At 41.2% G+C, this 23243-nt stretch overlaps 1 protein-coding gene across 1 annotated transcript; it reads right to left on the bottom strand.

The window, feature by feature from the left end:
- Positions 1-6154: 6154 nt before the first annotated feature.
- LOC149823399 (ras-related protein RABE1c-like) lies at positions 6155-19786 on the bottom strand. Its single transcript, XM_090018808.1, has 9 exons — positions 19618-19786; positions 19406-19529; positions 8347-8419; positions 8159-8259; positions 7999-8064; positions 7815-7912; positions 7667-7729; positions 6615-6707; positions 6155-6481 (listed from the first exon to the last, which is right to left on the bottom strand). The coding sequence occupies exons 2-9, from the start codon at positions 19476-19478 to the stop codon at positions 6398-6400; spliced, it is 651 nt and encodes a 216-aa protein (XP_089874934.1). The 5' UTR covers positions 19479-19529; positions 19618-19786; the 3' UTR covers positions 6155-6397.
- Between the last annotated feature and the right edge of the window lie 3457 nt (positions 19787-23243).

The following is a 23243-nucleotide window of genomic DNA, read 5'->3' as shown; positions in this document are numbered from 1 at the left end:
ATGTTTGTTCCAATAATTAGCAATAACTGTGAGAAAATCTAGCTCCTAAAGCCACCATTCTTTAAACGCAAAGCTCCTGGTAGGATGAAAGTCATCCCCCCAATGAGTGATGATCTGCCATGGTCCGATATTGGGGGAGCAAGCAATACACACTTAACGTCGGGAATGAGGTCCAGTAAATTAGGGGTGACAAAGACCCTGTCAAGGACACTACAACACGGGCAAGACCGCCTATTCGACCAAGAGAAGTGCTTTCCGGTTAAAAGAATAGGGTAGAGGAGATGTCGATGAACAAAGTCTTTGAAACCTCGCATAAAGGGATTAAGAATGACGAGGTTATTAGAGTCATGAACAAATAGCAAACAATTAAAATTCCTCATAAGAAGGTGATACTCTGCGCTAGAAATGATAACTCTATCTAAATCATCCCAGAACGCGGGCCTTATGGCGGCGAGATTAGGGCCATAAACAACAGAAACCACTACCCTTCTACCAACTACCTGCAAATTGAAAGCAACAGACAGAGAGAAAAGGCCCATATCCAGTTGAGATAAATTTAAAGACTGCTTCCCCAAGATAAAGATACCTCCAACATGATTGACCACAGGCTTAAAGAAATAGTCAGCTCCCCGCCAGATGCTAGAGGTGACCGCAAACGGGATGACTGATCATGCATACATTTGGAATTGTTATTCATCTTATTTCATGCATGATCCAATAAAAAATTGCTTTAAAAACCTATTTTTATTGTTAGTTTTAAGAAACCACATTGAAATTGAATTTATCAGAAAATCACATATTTCAAAGCTTGCAGTGCATTTTTAGTGTTTTTATTAGTTTTAGATTTTCTTAATTATATTTTAATTAGGTTATGTTTGAATTAGCCAATATTAATTAGTTTAGGAAGTTGTATTTTTTAGAAAAATATATTTTTCATAAGAGACCCTATTTTGAAAATTATCAAAAAACTTTGGACTCTTTTTGAAAAAACTGTTTTAACCTAATTAGATCATTATAAATATATCTTTTCCAGCAAGAGGAAACATTTTTTCATATTAGAGTTCATGCCCCCCTCCTTCTTGCCCTTCTCTTCTCTCTCTCCTTGCTCTCTCTCGCTCTTTTGCCAAATTTTTTCTTTCCTTGTTCTTCCTTTCTTCTTCTTCTCCTTTTTCTTCAAGCTTCGAACCCTTTCATCATTGGCAACTTCTTCATCTTCGTCGGGGTAGCGTGGATGCAGCTGGATCAACCATCTTCTTGTCAACCCATCTATCGGAGGTGAACTGCACGGTGAACCTCTTCTCCCTCTTCTTCATAGTATCTAGGATCATAGTCAGTAACGGTTGTTTATTTTGGTTAGATTACATAGTTTTCTTGTCTCAGCGTGTCATGTTTATTCAGCAATTTGTGTTTTCTTATTCAGTAACCTGCATCCTCTCTCTCTCATCAAGCGTTGCCTCAAGCTCGAGCCCTTGCTTGAGGGAGCCTGAGACAGGCGTTGCCTCAGGCTGGAGGCCTCGCTCGAGCACTTCCTGAAGCTGTGACAGATATCCAGAAGCAAACTGACTGTAATGTCACTTCCAACATTGTCGGAGACCCTGAACAGCATCTTCACAAGAACATGGGTTGCCTTTTCGTTAGCAATCAAGGTCCTTTCCCACTGTCTGATAGAATCTCAATTGTGGACGCCTTTGTCGTTGAGAACTTTGCTCCCTCTCTGAGAGAGAGACACCTCCGACGGTGGCATGGTACTGGATGAGAGCGTGGTGGGAGGGAGTCGTGAAAATAGGAAAGGAGAGGAAGGGGAGGAGAGTGAGAGAAAGGGGAGCGGGAAAACAACGAGCATTGCTTCAAGAAAGGTTTGAGCTAGCCGTTGGATCCAACGGCTAGCGGAACTTGCGCTCCTCTTCCTTCTCTCTCTCTCTCTCTCTCTCTCTATATATATATATATAGAGAGAGAGAGAGAGAGAAATGGGTCGATTCGTGCTAAACTGAATGCTAAATGGGTTTTTCAGGCTTCTTTCATTTAATTTTTAAATTCTGACCGTACAGATGTGATATATGTACTTGATTTTAGAGGGATCAGCTCTTGAAGTGTTTGATTCCAGCACACTGGTGGGCTTTTATAAAATTAAAAAAATCAACGGTCTAAAATCTTTATAAATTTTTGAGGCTCCAAACATCATTTTTTTCAAGGAAAACACATGATTCAGGTGTGGATTCTTAGTAAATAGACCATGCCCAACACATTTATGAGGCCGGAACAGCATAAAAAGCATTGGAGAAGCCAGAAAAACCCATTTAGCACACAGTTTAGCACCAAATTGGTTTAGTACGGACCCATTTTTCTATATATATATATATATATATATATATATATATATATATATATATATATATATATATATATATATATATATAATTTATAGCTGCCTAAATGGAACACACCCGCACCGATGTCATTCAAGCATGATGGATGGTCAGTGCACAAAAAAACGCAAAAAGGAGGCTTTAGTGGTGCTTCAAATGGCGGCTCTAAAAGCCGATGTGGGGTGCACCCATCATTTTTTGTATTGTTTTTAGCAGTGTTTTGAAGCACTGTTAAAGGCCGATTTTTAGCATTTTGCTCATTTTCATCGAGCAGCTATAGATTAAGCAGCTACCACTCCCTATATATATATAATCCTAGATGGGGACATGACCACCCTGCTTTTTATGTGTTGCATCCGTGACAAAGATGTGGATACACACGCATGCCAGCAGGGTTCAATTCTGTGTCTCCATCTTGACATCCTCATGAATACCCTGCTGCCACACTTGACCCCAGAGGTGGTAAGATACACAGTATAAGATTCTCATTTTACTATATTTTCTTCTTTTCATTTCAGAAAGCACCATATCCAAGTCTAATCTTATTTGGAAATCTACTTAAAGCCAAGAATATATTAAAAAAAGAAACTAATTTTGCTAAATGTAGGTCTTTCTCATAATTCTAAATAAATAAGCATGCAGTGGAGTTAAAAGGTATGTTAAAGCCTTCCTGCTATTGGCTTAAAGCGTGCTTTGGCAGTGTGCATGGCGTAAGGATAAAGCTATTGATGTGTCATTCAGTACACAAAAGCATTGCTTGCTTTGCTTTGCTCTGCTCAACATTTGTTGCAGAAGAGACCATAGTTACCCGAAGCACTGAGAGAGTAACGAAACTTGCTTCTAAAGCCTGAAAAGTCTCACTTTTCACAAGCAAATAGTGTGAAAAGACTCACTTTCATTCACTTTATCTTGATTTTAATGTTTTCATATTATTAGGTGATGTGTTCCTGTTTGAGGCAGGGCTGGGTTAAGAATTTTTAGGCTGGGGTATGATTGATTGAGTCTACATGGTGCAGGCTGACAGATAGGTTTCAGAAAAAAAATTCACTGCGCCTAAACGATGCCACAGAAAATTTCTAAATTTTAAGAGAAGGTTCTAAACACTTTGAACTAACTCGGGCTAAAATTTCAAGGTCAGAAGAATTGTATTCTAAGAGGTACAGCTAGTTTTTCTCTGAGTTTGGTTCAGATAGACCCGATTTAGAAAATCAATATCTAGAACTGAAATATGATAAAAATCAGGATTTTTTGAGCAGTTAAACTAGAGATCCTAAGAAAGTTTGGATTCAAATTTCAAACCCAGAAGCTCAATGGTTTGTGCTAAGTGATTTTTCTAAGTCAAACCAAAAACTGGGTTTGTTAGATTTGGGTTATGGGCTTCTAAACTTGGTTTGGGGGCTAAGGTAAGGTATGGGATGACTTACAGAAGTCGAGTAGAGTGAATGAGGGTATGCTACAGGCATGGTTCAGCTGGGGAAGGTCTGAGTTCCACGGTTGAGGCTGGAGAGAGTCGAGACAGACGTTATTAGAAGTTGATTACAGAAGTTGGGTAGAGCGAATGAGGGTATGCTACAGCCGTGGTTCAGCTGGGGAAGGTCTGAGTTTCATGGTTAGGGCTGGAGAGAGTCGAGACTGCCGTTATTGGAAGTTGATTGCACCGGTTCAAGTGGGCCTAAGTTACACCTTGGACAACTTGAAAGAATAGACCCACTTAAAGGGTTAGCTCATCCAATTGAGAGGGATAAACCCTTAGAGAGAGGGAGACCTAGTCTAGGGGGCAAAGACTTGCAAGAGAGAGAGACCCTAGAGGAGGCGTGAGGTAGAGAGAGATCCGTATTCACATTTTTCATTCATTTAGCATGCTCTCAAATGGGGGATTACAAGGCCCGTATATAGGCCAATGAGGGGTATTCACAACCCTCACAAGTAGGTGTGTTAACGGGACAAGTATACCCGACCCCAACCCCGACCAAACCCTATAGGGTCCGAATATGGTGACAAATAAGAAGACCCGATTAAGACCTAGGTTCAAACCCGAAGGTCCGATTAATACATGGACCCAGGTATAGTTTGTGAAATTTTATACTAGACTCAGACCAGACCCGAGTTCCGATTAAGACCCACATTTTTTCAATGTAAAAATGATAAAAAATATTATTTTATCAAGTTTGGTTCATGTAGTTCTTTTCAAATTCAGGTATGGTAGACCTGATTAGACTCGGGTCCGAACACGATATCATACACGAAAATCTTGTTTAAGTCTGATTTCACCTAGGTTCGAACCAAACAAGACCCATTGACACCCGTACTCACAAGTGACAAGCTTTCAAATAAAACAAAAGCCCAATAAAGACAAACCTACACTAAAATTGGACACCACCTTCTAAGGCTCAACCTATTCATAGATAACACCTTCTTAGCCTTGGTGAAGGCCTCCTTGACTTTTGCCAAAATTAGTTAACACTTTTAGGGCCTTCATAAACAAGCCCACACGTTTTTTCACTCTTTCAGACATAGGAAAGTCGCCCCCAAGGTGAGCCCTCCTTCCTTAAACCAAGAGGGATGCCCCACCTATGGGTTCCACTTGAGCCTTCAATGCATTGATGAGGTGGTGCCCTTGGAGGGGATCGAACTTGGTGCCTCTGATCATGTGGTATCCTGATGAAGGGTCCCACAGCTGGAGCTTGGATATGAAGCAACACCACATGAATCATCTTGAAGTATTGTAGGAAATGGACTTGGATCTAGGTCGCCTAAACTAGGGTCAGCATCAAGTACTTGGGGCAATGGTTCTAGATCAGTCTTTAAATTTTGGATGGTGCTGATATTTAACCATAACAAGTCTTATATTTGCTTTCTACTCGTTTTCATGTCGTTGCTTCCACTTTTACTTCTGTATCACTTTCCACTCTTCATTTATCACTTCCACAAATGCCTCGTATACATTTCATAACTTCACCCTTCAATTTAACACTCCTTGTTGCTCCAGTTTCATGCATCCTTCTCTCTCTCTCCCCCTCCCCCCCCTCCCCCCCCCCCCACACACACACACACATCAATTCCAGAGACTCTAACTCGGCCGATACACATTGACTGGTGTTTCAAGTCAGCAGCATGATGCACGGCATAGGTTGCAAACAAGCCACTTGAACAACAAACTCATCCAGAGTATCTACTAACACAGCATTCTAACAGTTTCTAGGGTATGCCCGATTGCAGCACCTGCTGTTGCAACCCCATACTGGTATTTGGATGAGTTGTGGCGCCTGCCTGAAAACTGTCGATGAGTTTCTGTGTTTGTAGCATATAAAGAGCGCCCATTTGAATCACAGAGATTTGCTGTCAAAGCATTCACAGTTATGAGTATTCAGTTTCACCTAGAAACCAGATTCCTTTTCTACAGAACACAGCTACGGATCTAATCACAAGTCAAAAACAAATTCAACAAGATGCATCTGGTCTGAGCAAAGCTCACACTCAATCAACACAAACTCGAGTGAGTGGATCAGGCTGTAAGGTCAGGGTCAGGTCCAAGGTATTGAGCATGGGTTTGTCCTCAACCCGAATAGGCCCATACTCTGAATTTCCCATTTATAAATGGATCTGCACACATTTGCAATGCTGTTTAACATCACAAAGAGAGAACGGCTGCCACTGGGCTGAGACCACCCTACATCCAAGTAGCCAAACCACCTCTCTTCAACCACTTTCTAACCATGACGACAAAAATTTTCCGGTTGGAGATCAGTAGCTGTACAAAGAGAGAATAAACACAGCAGAAAAGAGCAGTAATTTCCTCCATAGATAAAGTATGTCCAGTAATTAGAAACAGCAAAAAACAACCAGAACTGTGATACATCATTCCTCTTGACCAAAAGGCTAAATTCCACGCTAGTATTTGAAAAGAATGATAAGTTGAAAAATACAAGCACCAACCATACCAAGACCATATCATTATCAACTTAAGAAAAGAAGAAACAATTAGTTTCCATCAAGGTCATCTCCACACCTCGCCCTTTCTGCATTACCCTCATGAACTGCAGCAAGCTGATCTCTGAGCTGTGTCACCATCTCCTTTCGTAGCGTCTGGCTTGTTAATCTTGATGGCTTGAGGCTGCAAGAGAAAGAGTTAGATCTCATCATAGCTGCCTCAAAAATAAACTGAAAAAGAATTTGCAAAAGAAACAAGGACAAATGATAAGGAAAGATTTTTCGCAAATTATTTTTCTGTTGAATGCTTCTTGTACCTCAGCTTTAGAGTCCGTGTCTGCGAGCCTTAACTTTATATCCCTTGCAATCGTGAAAAAAACATTCTCCACGTTCAAATTTGTCTTCGCACTCTGCAACACATTATTATATGCGATTTACAAAATGTGGAGGGTATTTTGGCATCTATTCGAGATCAGGTAATTGAAGTAGAGAATTTCAGTGGGAGTTAGGAGTATTCTCTCTGGCAAATGGTTGTTCAGGAGAAAGGCGTTTGCATTTACTCCTTTGTACTTGCACCCAAGAATGGTTTTGGCAAGTACAACCTTGGTGGGATTTACAAAATTCTATGAACTGCATACGCTCTGCAACACTTCCCTTTTATGTGATCTTACAAATGGTGGAGGGTCTTTGGATTAAGAGCTGGTAGTTGGGGTAGCAGTAGAGGGCCTGGGTGAGAGTTGGGCCAAACCCTCTCTAACAATTGTTGCTTGGGAGAAAGATCTTGAAGTATTTGAGAAGTTGGAGAGATAATTGAACTGTTTATTCCTTTGTACTTGCAACCAAGAATGGTGTTGACAAGCACAACCTCCTAAGCATGTGCTTCTCTCCCACTGAAGCCATAACACTCCCTCCCCCCCTTTTTTTGCCGTGGAAGGTTTATTTTGGAGACACTTTGCTTGCAGAAAGCAGTTACCCTGTTTGCATCGTGCAGTGAGGCATGTGGAAACACATTAATTTTTACGTTCCCACACAAACTTGCCGGTTTCTGCATGATGCAAAGTTGCAAACACACCCTAATGGTGGGATTCACCAATTCTATGAATTGGAAGGCTTTCACCTTTCAAACTCCCCAATTCTCTCCAATGCCTAGCTCCCAAAGAAAGCCTTCAACATGACTTAGCCAGACTCAGGTTCATGTAAACCAAGCCCTCAGTGACCGTCCACCCCCTCTTCCCTAAGTCTGTACACTCAAGACTTCTGGTAAGGAATTATTGTCTACTCTCAAAAGCTCATGTCCTAGTACCTTTAGGTAAAAAACTGGATCAACCAACCATTTCAAACTAAAAAACAGTATTTTGGTAACACTCACAGTCTCGAAGAACTTGATGCCATACTCATCAGCAAGAGCCTGTCCTCGAGAAGTAGGCACAGCCTAAAAGAAGTACAAACAGTTACAATTAAAAAATAATAATAATCTTGCAGGATATGCCACTAACAGAAACATAGATGAACCTTACCCTCTTGCTCTCGTCCATATCAGCTTTGTTGCCTACCAGTATCTTGTTGACATTGTCAGAAGCATGCTGCTCAATGTTTCGGATCCAGTTCCTTATATCTAAATATAGTAAACAAATTAAATCTAAGACCAAGGAGTATATAATGCATTGAAAATACGAAAAGATGCTAAAGGCAAGCATATACTGTTAAAAGAGGACTCATCCGTAACGTCATACACCAGTAAAATGCCCATAGCTCCCCTGTAATAAGCTGCAGCCAAAAATATCCTCCAGGATTTTCACATAAAAATAAGAGCAGTAATCGCCAAAGAAGAGTCAACAGTTCATGTGATACAGGTCCGTACCTGTTGTGATTGTTCGAAACCGCTCTTGGCCAGCGGTATCCCAAATCTGCAGTTTGATCCGCTTGCCATCAAGCTCAATGGTTCTGATTTTGAAGTCTATCCTGAAAGGAATGCAAAATCTTAGTCAGGAAAGGCCTATCAGTAGTGACTTACATTTTTAAATTCTGGTAAGATGATTGATGACGCACCCAATTGTGGTAATGAAACTGGTTGTGAAGGAATCATCAGAGAAACGCAAAAGCAAGCAACTCTTTCCAACACCTGCCAACCAAGAAAGATAAGCAAAAGCAATACAAGGATGTACACATTGATTTCAAGCAACGCTTAATATTCGTACAGGCTCCTCCAGCCACCAAGAGCATGGTAACTTCTCACCAAGCAAGGAACATGTATTCATCAAAATGCTGAATAGAAACATCAAGAAAAGGACGTAACAAATGTGAAAAAGCATGCCTTTCATATTCATATCAAATCACAGAAAGCACTCATTTGGGACAATGAAAATATATTTGATGAACTTTAGAACAAAAAATCGAAGACAACCAGATCCCTTCATATACGGACATGATGCTGAAGAGAGCAAGCCAGCAAGGTATGCAGCCATTGAACCAGAAAATGTATATGGATGATCAAAGATGCCCTAACCATTTAATGATTCACGGGCCCGGAAAATATTTATTAGCTGTTAGATGAAGGTAGAGCAATAAAATAGTTAAACACCTTTATTGATCTGAAGCATAAAGGTTCAGAAACCAGCACACCAATTTCATGCAATGAGGCAACTGAGCTATAAATGCCAGATAAAAAGTGCTGGAGACTTCTGTCAGTTGTATAAGCCCATTCTTCAATGCATAACCACAATTTTAATAAGACATTGTACATGTTCAATGGAGGAAAATGGTTTCATCAATCATCAGCAGCACTGGATGAGAAGTAACGCAAAGTTGATCACCATCAGGAGAGAAAAACTGAAGAAATATCACAACCAACAAGATGCTGATATTCTTAAAATTGAACCACCAATTTTATGCTGCTGAGTGCAAGATGGCCGTAGAATCTCTATTTTCTTGTAGCCCTCACACACACACATGAGTGCACATGGACATGCACACACATAAACACATATATGCACTCACGAAAGCATGTGTGCACCTGAAATAGGTGACCAAAAATGGTTCTACCCGCAGCTAATGCCACGGTACCGATGACCAAAAATGAAGGGACTTGGAAAAAGAAAAGGGTGAAGAACGCAAATGAAAACCATCAACCCTTGTTCCCTTAACCAATAAAATTTTGTCTGAGCTAAATGGATCATTTGACACCCTATAGATACCTCAATTTTGACCAATAGGAGCCCCGGATCTATGGATCACTCCACTCAAGCATGGTATCCAAGTACAAAGTAAGGCATTTATCACTTTAGGCATTATTTTGACCAATAAAACAATATTTTTAAGGTTTGATAAAAAGTTATGGACAAAACAAGCTCAACCAGTATAATGACAATCCAGATTGTCATGAATGATTATAAGGTGGTATTATCATCAAGAATGAAAATTGCCATTAAATTAAAGCTTGTTTGTCATTAAAGAATCCCAAGTTGTCGTCAAAGAAGCAAGTGTCATTGATCTTGATCTTACCATTTTGAACTTGAAATCATGCATGAAAAGGTGATTGTACATAGCCGCCCTCCAAAATCATTACAGAGGGCGTTTTAGTAACATACCTAGCTTTCCCTTATCTAAATTATCTTAAACTGGCCAATGATGGCCCTCTACTACATCAGTTTAGCCAATGAGATTGACTTCCTCCAAATTTTGGCCAATCAGATGGATGCAGAAACAAGCACTTAGTAATATTTATGAACAAGTATGATATATTAATATATTTAATAGTAACTACTAATTTTTACATATACACACTGTGATTTATATAGCTGCCCACCCTCAGTGTAAGTTTACCTCTGTTAGCTCTCGAAAGGCTTGAGCTCAGGTTTGTTAATTATTAAGCCGATCTTATAATATAGGATCACACTTGGTTTGGCTCGTATACATACCCTACATGCAGTGTAAAGAATTACAACAAAATCCAAGCTACATAATTGAACATATTTCAATAGTATTGTAAGCTTGGGCAGCTTTTCACCTATGTGACATGAGTACTTCTACCAGGTCCCCATGCACGTGCCATACCATATCAAAATAAGTACTTGGGTACTATTGGGATGGATTAATTGGGTTTTAAGGTTGATTGCACTTCTATTATTCGGCCCCCTTGTCGTTGATGCACAGTATTAAAAGTGTCTAAGGCTAACTATATATTTGTTGATTACTAGTCTATTAGTTGTTAGTTAACTATATATCTTTGACATATGTTACAGTATTAGTTCATGATAGACAGTCATAACTTCATATATAAAAGATCTTATTAATGCAGCATAAAAATGTTTCTTTTGCATGTGTTTATCTTTATCCTAAATCTTATAAAAGCATATACAGATGTACTCAAAAGTGTTAAGTGATGCCTAGTCGGTGGACTCCTAAAAGGCCTAGTCGGAGACTAGGCGAGACTAGGCGGATTAGTCGGTACCTTAATTAAAAATATAAAAAAAAATATGTAAATAAACTGCTAAAATTAGTAACAAACATGTATGCAACATAAAATCAATCAACAATAAGCAATAGACAAAACAAAACAAATCGAACATTCCAAAATCTGTCCAAATATTAAAAACAATTGAATAAGCAAAGCAAACAACTATCAACAAATGTCAAATCATTTAAAAATAATCTAAATTCTTAAAATAAAGTGCTAAAACTAACAGCAACCATGTATCCAACATAAAATTAATCAACAAAAATGCATGAAGCATAAGATATTGCTATCGTCAAGCATAGTAAACATGTTATATTGCAAAACCTACCCAAATATTATTAAGACTAACAACAAAGATGTATCCGACATAAAATTAATCAACAAATGCACAAAGTACAAAATACCACTATTGTGAAGCATAGCTGCATATAAACCTGTTATATTACAAAACCTAACAAAAAATTAAGACACATCTACATACATAAACAAACATACATAACAATTCAATGTCACATCTACATAAACAAACACACATAACAAATTAATTAAAAAAAGCAAAAAATGCACATAACAAGTTGCAAGGTACCGATTTTCCCGACTAGGCACCTAGCCGGCGCCTAGGCAGGAAAATTGGTTCCCCTGAAAGGGAAAAACTAGGAATCTGGCCGATTCTTAGTTTTTCCTTCGACTAGCCCGACTAGGTGCCTAGTCGGTGCCTTTGACTACATAGGATGTAGCCATGACAAAATGTTCTTCTCCTTCTAACTTTTTTTAAATGACATAACAATACTTGTTGGAACATAAAAGTTGTTTTACATCTGCTATTATTATAGAAAATTTGTTCCTTACACTATGAAACAGTGTATATGCACACTCCTTCTATATGCTACTCAGTATAACCTTACAAGTTTCAAAGGTCACATCCTTTCATCAAATCGGTTCATCCAAATGGCTCCTACTACCTTATTAATAGAGCCCAGCATGTTACATTCCTTCACTAGAAATATCTACACCATCTTGTGTTCAGGCAAACACACAAATGCATCTCTTTGCCTTCTAGCTCCTCCTAAGTCCTAATTGTCAACATTTAATGAACCACCTAAGGCAGTTTCATCATTCCAGTTGCATGTTAAACTATGACATGTGTCAATCAGTACAGTTTTTGGTAGAAAATATGAAGTAAAGACATCAGAAGAGTACAATAGCAAATTAATTTGATTATTCAAATATCATGAATATGACCTTTCTTATGAAATGCCCTCATGCTGACACTTGATAAAACTCAATACATGGTCTGTATTGTTGCCAACCAGTACATAAGATGCCACTCACTTTTCAACTTTGCCATTTACTTAGTTGTATGCACATCACATATCCTAGGAATGCAAATGAAATTGGAAGAAATCACTGGTACAATAAAGGACAATGCAATCATTCAGGCAAGACAAAAGGTGAAACTGAAAAATGAAGGATCAACATATCAAGAACAGGAAGGAAGCAACATTGAGAAATAATCACATGGAAGCAATGGCTGACAACAAGAAAATAAAAAGTTGGAAATGTGTTGCCCCAATAGCCATTACGTTTGGCTCAGCCAGATTTGTTAAGGATAGGATTTCTTGCAATGGCCAAGTATTTACCGATATGATCTGACCAAACTTTTAGGGGAGTTCTATGTTGGGAAGGTTGGGATCAGAAATATAAGCTCACAAGATCCCGTTATGCATGAAACAGAATAAAATCCGCTAACAGGTAACATGAGCACATCAAGCCTCAGAAACTAATGCAGAAGCAGCAAATCATTAATCTCAGAAGACAACAATTGGATAAAAGAAATTAAAACCCAGTTTGCACCTTGCACCAAGGGGAAAATAATTTGTATGATGGAAGAAACTATGCTCGAACTCATTTGGACAAGAGAAAGCACAATCCAACTCAAGACATGCACCTACAAAAGAAGTTTGGATATGAAGGATAACTAAAGATCGACGGCTACAGATAGACTATACTCAGCATAGGAATTTGGGAGTGAAACAGCAAATTGTTCCAACACTTCTCCATGCCCCAGTCTGGCAATTTCCAAATCCTTTCAGGTAATTGACTTGTCCAGTACCAGTGTAACCCTTGAAGCTAGGAACTCATACAATGAAATATCACTACCTCTCAGCATCACTATCATCCAAACAGAAATCAGTACCTTATTTTTCCCATTTCCTATGAAAATTGCTTTCCACTAAATGAAGGTTTTGCTTGTTTTACCTGTTTAAAATGGGAATAAACAGCCTTGTCATACCAAAGGATTATCATATCCCTAATCAACCCTAACTTTTGTCCCATATTCATGATGTCATGAACTAAACAGTAGAAAGTCAAATGAAGATGTGATGCAGAGCAGGAGTGGGTCCAGCTTACACCAAATGACCCAGGCAAGGGACCGGGTCTGCACATGGGGATTGACGATTGGATCCAGGTGGTGGATCCGATCCAGATGGTGGTACCAAGGCGCCAGAATGGAGCACTCCTGACAAGCACGAGGAATGCAGGCCCAGACGACCCAGATCCAGCAGCAAACGGATGTTGCCTCGGGTCCGGGACCGGACCCGAGACCCGGATCCAGCAGGGCTTTTAAAAACCCATCTAGGGTTGCGTGCGCAAGGCAGAGAACATTGAAAAATCACAGCAGCCTTTTTTTTTTTTTTTATTGAGCAGTTTTCCTTCTCTTTGTTTCCTCTGTCAGTATTTTTTTTATTGATTTAGATTCTTGTAGTGTCGTTATTCATTTTCAACCCCCTTCATTAAGGTTCAGTTCTTTGTTCAACTGAAAGTTCTTGGAATAAAAACTATACAACAGTGTTTCTGTGGTTGTCGTTTGCTATTTTTGTGCCTTGCACGACGTGGGAGTCGAGTTCTTCCATTCAGCATCCAAGTGCCGCAACAGTCGACGTCCCCCTGCATCAAATGGTATCAGAGCCCCGAGTATCCTCCGTCGCCGGCAGCATGCCACCAAATGTGAGGAACGATCCGGTAACTGGAAAGGAGCGGGAGGACACCGGTAGGGAAGATCAAATGGCGCAACTGATGGCCATGATGACCAATGTTCAAGAGGGTATGACACAAGTAAGTAAAGACGTCACCGGCCTGTCAAAGCGAATGGACGGGGTCGAGGCACGGTTGGGAGCGCTTGAGTCCAAGGTGGAAGCGCACACAATGCAACTGAATCTGTTAGGCGTGCACGCGATCCATCCTGTTGATGCTACTGCCATCGACCCAGCCCCGGTGATGCTCCAGCAAACATCGTGATGTGAAGCCGTTGAAGAAACCCTGCACAGGGATGCAGGTTGCGGCAGCCCTCCCCATCGGGTACACCCCCCTCTGATGCAGTGGAGATGCTGGCAGCGTGACACCAGTCAACTGATTGCAATGATCTGATTCTTATGGTCGAACGATGCTCAAAAATGGAGAGGAAGGCCCACTGGAAATCAGTGGGTCTGTTTCTTTTATTTGAAAATAATGGAGTCAATAGACAAGAGACTATAGGCTGAATGATAAACTACGTAAGCAAATGCAATAAAGAATAAAACACTGGTAAAGGCACAAAAAGGAACTGCTGAAGAAATAAGGCTGCTGCCAAGGAATCAATCTTCCCTGCGCACAAAACCCTAGAGGGGTTTTAAAGACTTTGGCTGGATCCGGGTAGTGGGTCCGGCCCCGAACCCGATGCCGATGCCGATGCCGATGCTGCTCTGGCCTGCTGTTGGATCTGGAGCGGTCCGACCCATACTCTCTATGCTTGCCTGGCATTGGTACACAGTGGTACCTCCCCTCCACGTTTTGGAACCAGTATGGGAATTGGATCCACTGCTTGGATCCGATTTCCAAAGTGCAAATCGAGTCCCCTACGTGAGTCACGCGGTATAAACCCAGGCCCATCCTGCTCTGCATCACCCTCCAACTTGAGTCTACAGCAACAATGGGTCGCCCATGTCCGAGTACCCTCCAACTGAACCGCCAAGGTGCGCAGCGGGTCCCTGCGACTGCGTCGCAGGCCGGGCCTGAGTTGCAGGACCACAGCATTGCGCTGGGTCCTGTCCCAGGCCTGGGCTCATGGTCACGCACCCTGGGTGCCGCACCCCAGGCTGGGTCGGACCTGCAGGGTCCCGGCTGGTGGTCACACACCCTAGGTATCGCACCCCACGCTGGGCCGGACCTGCAGGGTCCCGGCGTCCCACCGAGACATGCTGGGGACCCGAGCTCCTCTGTCCGACCCGGAAAGGCCGCAATTTTCCCCCTTGAGCCCGCACGTGGGAACCATAATACCGTAAACCCACAAGCGGGAGCAGTGGGACCCGAGAGGGTCCATACCCGAGTTCGCGAGAATAGGGCCCGGGCCTAGATCTCGAGGACCATCCTTTGGGTCCCGGGAGCAGGTCTGACTCCTGAACCTACCCACCCGACCTACCCAATTGGGTTTGGTTCACGATTCCCCCCGAACCAAATCCAACCCTTTAGTTTTGACCCACAAAATGGATCCAGTGCTGACCCAAACCCATATCGGACCCAGACATAGCCCCAGTTTGAATCTGAGCCAGGTCAAAACCAGACCCATAATCATATGGATCGTGGATCGAGTTCAAACTGACCCTCTTATATCGTCAACTGATGTATGAACGATAATATATGCACTTGATCAGAACTGTGTGGCAGCATGGTCTGTCTGGCTGAGACAGAAAGGCGAAATTTGTTTTGTTGAGAAACTGTCTAGCAGGTGTGTATTGGTAGGACACCCAGCAAGATTTTTGACGTGAGAACACCCATCTCATACGTGTAACCTGCTGTTTTGTTATGCAGTTGTTACACTTATGAATACCAACAACCTAGTCGATTTGATAGGTATTTGATCTATCTGAATGTGGATGTCAACAGTACGAGCGTATTATGCATAAAGATTAGTATCATTATTTCTCCTGCAGCTTAAGTGTATTCTGTTAAAATATCGTGGGTCATGATATCCCCGATCCAACCTATCCAAATCTGAGTCTGACGAATAGTTTAAGATTTGACCCAATCCAGATCCAATCGGGTGATTCATCTCAGTATTACACTACCCAAACATAGTACCCTTACCAGACCCAAGCCTTTAACCCAACCCCGATCCAGAATCCCATACCAAACCCAATCCATTGCCCCCATCCTAATCCAACCCATAACCCAGACCTATACTATCCCGATCCTACCTACCTAGAGCCCGAGACCCGGCAGCCCCATCCCCCTTACTTTGGACCTCCTGTCATACTGGTGCCACAACGGCAGCCACAGATGGCTCCCACCCACGGGCAAGCCAGACCGAGGCAGACTCAGTAGGGACCGGCGCGACCTGAGCGCCGACCACCCGTCGAAGTACGTCAACACCAGTAGCCAAGCGAGCAGAACCGCGAAGATGAAGCAGTGTGGGACGATGATACCTCCTAGAACGAGTACCTCGCAGGCATGGTGGAGGCCCGTCAATAGCAAGCACCAGAGCGCCCCTCCACATACGGGGTGAAGTTGGATCTTCTAGAGTTCGGAGGTCGGTTCGATTCGGAGCAGTTCTTCGACTGGTCCTATGTCGTCCAGTTTTTCTTTGACTACCATGACGTAGTTGAGCACCGTCGTGTCTCCCTAGCCTCTACTCGGTTGAGAGGCCTAGCACAGACATGGTGGGTTGAGATGCAGAGGTCGAAGGAGCAGCAAGGACTAGAGCGTGTGTAGTCGTAGGAAGAGATGCAGAAATTGATGCAGTCCGAATCTGTGTCGTCAGATCATGCCGAGAGGGCCTACAAGGAATACCTGACCCTGCGTCAAGGCACCAGCACTGTGACAGAGTACACCGCTGAGTTCCATCGTCTTTCCCTACGAGTGCAGATCGAGGAGACCGCTCGCCAGCAGGTCACGAGGTATATTTCTGGTCTCCATCCTGCTATTTCTGATGACTTCAACTGTATAACAGTCGAGTCATTAGATCAGGCAAGCAGTTATGCCATGAATGTGGAGGAGAAATTGAAAATGAGGCAGGAACATAGGACACCCTGTAGTGATTAGTCCAGTCAACTCAAGTCGAGTTTTCCAACCAATAGACCGAGCTCCCCTAGGAAAGAAGACTCAAAGTCCACCCCAGGAGTCGACCCTAGCAAACCCAATCAGTCTAGACCCGCATACCACACCAGATCCAAAGGTAAGCCCAATGAGTCTATCATTCGTTGTTTTAGGTGCCAAGAGTTAGGTCATGTTGTGTCCAAGTGTCCCACCGTGAGTAAGAACACCCATTTCGTAGAGGGCATTGTCGAGTCTGCACCCGATAGTGAGAGCGAGGGTGAGTCACCTGTTGAGGGAAATGACAAGATGAAAGTCGTAGAGTTCGATGGCAGCCTTGAAAACTTGTTAACCATCCATCATGTTTTGACCACATCCCGAGAGTCGACCCCGATAAAATGGTTGTGGAATAATATTTTTAGAACTCGGTGCAATTGTGAAGGGCGCACGTGTGATATTATCATTGATACTGAGGCGTGAGAGAATATGGTGTCCGAGAGTATTGTGTCCACCTTGAACTTAAAAACGGAAAAATTGTCCCAACCCTATAAAATGGCATGGTTCAAGAAAGGGAACGAGGTACCCATCACCCTGCGTTGCCTAGTTCGATTATTCATGGGAGAGCATTACCACGATGAAGTGTGGTGTGATGTGGCCCCTATGAGTGCGTGTCGCATCCTTTTGGGGTGTCCCTAGCAGTTTGACCGTAAGACCATTCATGATGACCGTATGAACACGTACACATTTGTCTTTCAGGGCCATAAGATAGTTCTTCTTCCCACCAAGGAGACCGGGTTTCCCCGGCTCACGGGCCTATTTGACCGGTCTTACCTCCTTGAGTTGCCCGAAGATTGGCACCATTTTCCTATATCTACTATGTCTAATCTAATTGCTTATTGTGGAGACAACAAGTCGTCAGAGTCAACTTGTTCCCAACCAAGGGAGAATGATGCAGGACTGGGTCCAGCTTACACCAAATGACCCAAGCAAGGGACCTGGTCGGCACATGGGGATTGACGATCGGATCCAGGTGGTGGATCCGATCCAGATGGTGGTACCAAGGCGCCAGAATGGAGCACTCCTGACGAGCACGAGGAACGCAGGCCCAGACGACCCAGATCCAGCAGGAAACGGATGTTGCCTTGGGTCCGGGACGGGACTCGAGACCCAGATCCAGCAGAGCTTTTAAAAACCACTCTAGGGTTGCGTGCGCAAGGCAGAGAACATTGAAAAATCACAGCAGCCTTTTTTTTTATTGAGTAGTTTTCCTTCTCTTTGTTTCCTCTGTCAGTATTTTTTTTATTGATTTAGATTCTTGTACTGTCGTTATTCATTTTCAACCCCCTTCATTAAGGTTCAGTTCTTTGTTCAACTAAAAGTTCTTGGAATAAAAACTATACAACAGTGTTTATGTGGTTGTCGTTTGCTATTTTTGTGCCTTGCACGACGTGGGAGCCGAGTTCTTCCATTCAGCATCCAAGTGCCGCAACAGTCAATGTCCCCCTGCATCAAGATGTCTGTGCTATCATCAACAAGAGTGTCATTCAAAATCCATCTGGCTTGTTTTTCTTTTTCTTTTTCTTTTTCTTTTTCTTTTTCTTTTTATATTAACCAATGATTTTTCTTCCTATCTACAAAATCACACCTAAGTGCAAATTTTGACATGAAAAACATATGCAGTTCATGTACTTGATGAAGCATGGACATTACGCTCAACATTTTTTCCAGCAAACTGCCTAGTACGCAGGTAACAGAAATCTAGATACATTTTTTAGTTCAACATCTAGACTTTCTCATTTTTCTGAACTTTTAAAATCCAAGACATTAACAAGTGAAGAAGACAAATGTTACTCGAAATGACAAGAGGCCTGCAGGTGGGCAGGGTTAAACGAGCATAGAGATGTTTCAGAAGGCAACAGTGCGTGAACATCGTGTAAGAAACCACAATCCAGAACGCACAATGGGAGTAGGGAAGTTCGATATGAATCATACAACATAACATTACAGCAGATATACTAAAGAAAAACAAAGCTTGAGATCAGGAAGAGCCAGAATGGGAGAAAATCTAACATAAGATTACTACAGCAAGAACAACATCAATCACAGTTAGCGACGAAACTTTTCATCATTGAAAAATTACAATCCTGAAACACAAGCGGAACTTCTTCTTCCAAAAGCCCCAATTTGGCCAAAACACAGATCCCGCAGCTCGAACTACAATCAAACAGACTTCAAACACACGCCTTCGATCCACTAACAGCCACAAACCAAAGCCCCCGGCTCCCATTCAATTGCCGCGCATCAAAACCAGATCGGCAGCAAAAGAAAACACGCCGTAAACCACAAGTTCCCCCAAATTAACAATCCAATTGACGACCTCTTCAAACCTCAAGATTCACAAATGTTCTCCACCGCCAACCCTAACGACTCAAACCAACAGATCAATCAACCGAATCTCAAAAAACAAACCAGCGATCCAACCAAACAAGCAAAACCCGTAATCCGGTGGATCAACATGAGCAAAAAGCAGAACCATCAACAGAAAACAGCAGATGAGAACGAAATCAGCGCAGAAAACCTTACCGCTGTCACCGATCAAGAGGAGCTTTATGAGGTAGTCGTAGTCGGCCCGAGCCCTAGCAGGTGCCGCAGCCATCGAAGAAAAAGAAGAAGAAGAAAAAGAAGAATCCTAGGAGAGCCTCGTCACCTTCAAACCAAAGGGAAAGAGACATGAACACCAGAAAGAGGAACACAAACGTGAAGAAGAGAAAAAATTGCAGAGAAAGAGAGAGTACCGTCGATGGAAGCGGGGCGTAAGAAGCAAGATCCGAGGTCAAAGGGTGAGCGAGTTGATGGAGAAGTGGTGGGGGTCGTCGCCTCCCTCCAATAATGGGTTTGCCTCGAGGCGTTGAAGATTCGGAGGCAGGAGGAAACGAGAAACGCGCTTCGTCGCTTCCCCCCTCTCTCTCTCCCTTCCCTATGGTGGGCGCATGCGTGAAAGAGACCGTCTGACAATCGTGAAAACAATAAGAGAGAGAGAGAGAGAGAGAGAGAGAGAAAAGACAGATCGGCGATATTTCCGATTATTAAAGGTTCTGTGATAAATATCGCGATATTTCTGAAGTTTTCTCAAATTTGTCAACATATTTACGCTTTTATGGCACTATGTCGCGATAAAAGTGGCGCTTACATAGTTTACGTATCTTTAACTTTAATCCCCTTTAAATATGTTTTTATAAGTTTACAATTGATTTATCGATATACGGACGGGGAATATAAAATATTTTAATTCTCATGAGAAATTAACGGCAGTCTGTGAATGGTATATATAGAGAGTAACGGGTCCCTGCTAAACCAATTTGGTGCTAAATCGCATGCTAAATAGGTTTTTTGGTTTTTTTTCATTTTATTTTTAAATTCTGACCGTACAGATGTGATCTATGTCCTTGGTTTTAGAGGGATCAGCTCTTGAAGAATTGGGTTCCTACGCATTGGTGGGTTTTTATAAAGTTCAAAGAATCAACGGTCCAAAATCTTTGTAAATTTTGGAAGCTCCAAACATCATTTTTCTCATCCAAAACGCATGATCCAGGTTTGGATTCTTAGTAAATCGGCCCAAACAGCATAAAAAGAAAACCCCATTTAGCATGTAGTTTAGCACCAAATTGGTTTAGCACCGACCCATCTCTCTCTCTCTCTCTCTCTCTCTCTCTCTCTCTCTCTATATATATATATATATATATATATATATATATATATATATATATATATATATATATATATATATATATATATACTTACCGTTTCCAGATATACTGAAAACTGAGGAAATCAATACCATATCAAAGGGTGTGATGTCCTACATCTATAATTGGTGTTATTATCATAGGATGTTTAGATTTGGTAGCCTCAAGTCTACAAAATATTTTTTCATATATATATATATATATATATATATATATTCTATCAGTGTATGCTACTATCACAAAATCAAGATATTTTCAAAATATTACAAATATTTGTGACTATGATTTAAAATGACAAGGGCTGGCCCATGTGAAATGGAGCAGTGTAATTTCTGGGTTTTGGTTCTAATAGTCCAAGTGTGAATTTTGGACTTTGAAGATCCCGGTCAGGACTTTAAACCATGCTGCCAGTTGTGGGGTTGGGCAAACTAGCCTCAACCTAAGCTTAAGGGGGCGTTTGCTTGTCACGAAAAAACTTTCCTTTTCCCGAGAAACGCATCGACAGGAATGCATTTTTGTGTTGCCCAAAATGTCAAAACAAACATGGGACCACCAATTTGCATCTGTGACAGAGGAATCCACAGAAGGGGTGCCGCATCCCATTCTGTAACAAGCAAACCCACCCTAAGAATGGGCATCACCTCCAAACTAGGCAGGTCTCAGATTAGACCCACACTGGGCTGTAAACAAGGCTTGTTAAATGAGCTAATCCAGCTGTACCACAGCTCAAGCTTGGGACAAGCTAGATGAGCCTTAGCTCATAACTAGCCAGCCTAGACAAGCTGAGCTCGAGTTGGGGTTGTTTAAAAAGATATTATATCTTTTAATATTGTTGCTTGTTCTTTGTAGTATGATTCCAAGTTCCAAAACCCAGCCATCCCTCTCCAAGCCACATGCACCGACCAAATGCTTAGCAATATATATATATATATATATATATATATATATATATATATATATAATAATGTTCTCCAGGAACACTCATTGCCATTTAGTAAAAATCATAATAATCATAATTTTTATTTTTTATTTGTTGATCAAACCCTATAAGTATGATTTCTAGTAGGTGGGTCTAGGTGCTCCTCCTCGAGCACCATAGCATTGCTCTCTCTCTCTCCTTTATATATATATATATATATATATATATATATTTGCTACTAATGAAGGTAAGAAACTAATAAGTTTTAAATCATAGGTACAAGTTGTATAGACTCAATCTAACTACAAATATTTTATTCAACATGGTTTATTTGCTGAGGATCAAGCCTTGGATCGTGCTTTTCTGACGTAGAAGTATATTTTTTTTAGTTGTAAAATTTTGGCATAACGTGGGTCATTGAGTTTTTTGAACCTCTTTAAAACCTAATTACTTATCATAATTACATGATTCAAAACAAGCTTCTTACCAAATAAACCATGTAGATCACATTCGTAATATTTGATCTACAAAAAAATGAAAATTTTTTACTTTTATTAGCCACCAATATTTATCATATATATAAAAGCTTTAAGAAAAAACCATCTAAATTCAATTCTTACATAGTGATGTAAATTTATGTTATTTTAAAATCTTAGAAAATCAACAGTCTACAATGTGCTAAAATTTCATGGCTTACCAACGGGGCTATACTTGTTTGGTAGGGAACTATTAGTGTACGTCACCTTGTGTTGGGATGTTGTAAGTTCAAATCCCAATGGTATGATGTATAACTGGTGGGGGCGTCTGCCTAACCTCAGCTTGCCTATAAAAAAAATCATGGCATAAAAAATTAGATTGTTTTATTCAAAAAGCATGATTCAGGGCATCATTCCTATCAAATAAACTATGCTAGATGCATCTATGAGGTATGATTGAGAAAATTGAGATGGTTTAGGACATCTCTCTCTCTCTCCTAATCCCTCCTAAATGGCTTCAAAGGAATAAAGTTTGGGTGTTTGTTTCATTTGAATTCATATACATATATTCTCCACAACTTAGTAGAAACACATACTCGGTTAGGCATTTTTTCAACTTTGTCAAATAGAAATTGAGGTTTCTCATCAAATCGATTTGATCCAAAAAAAAATGTTTATGCAATGATAAATGATAAGGATTAAACTAAAAACACCTGCAACTATGTTTTTTTGAAAGGGTTTAAGAAGGTTTAGGACATAAACATAATCACAAATATCCGAGTTTTCTTCAATTTCTGGCATTAAAATAAAAAAACACCACCCAACAACTCCCAAATTAGAAGCCCAAAACTGTGTTTTTCAAGGGCCTTAATATGGCCAAGAGCCTTCAGGCTTTGTCATAAGCTACTGAATTTTCTTGGGGAAAAGTTTACTGTGATGGAAAACTAAGAAACAAAACATTGTTTCACGATAAAAGCAAAATATCGTGCTATAGCAAATGTCACGTGAAATAACTTACATTTCTCTTTAAAGATCTTCAAGTTGAACTGGCATATCCTGCTGATTTGATGTGTGATAACCATGCAACAATTCATATTGTTAACCCAATGTTTCACGAAGGGACAAATAAGAACAAAATTCTTGCTGCCATGGACCCCAATCATGATGTCTCTTGTTTGGGTGAAAATGGGAATGGACGGTGAACATCGTTCTAGGGGTCGTGGAGGCTCCTCACTGGTCTGCGCCTACTGTCACGGAGGAACCGGGGGTGGAGATGGGAG

This window comes from Nuphar pumila, chromosome 10 (genome assembly GCF_984573655.1).
Source record: "Nuphar pumila chromosome 10, dmNupPumi1.hap1.1, whole genome shotgun sequence".
Classification (NCBI taxonomy): Eukaryota; Viridiplantae; Streptophyta; class Magnoliopsida; order Nymphaeales; family Nymphaeaceae; genus Nuphar; species Nuphar pumila.
This window is presented reverse-complemented; position numbering and strand designations above follow the sequence as displayed.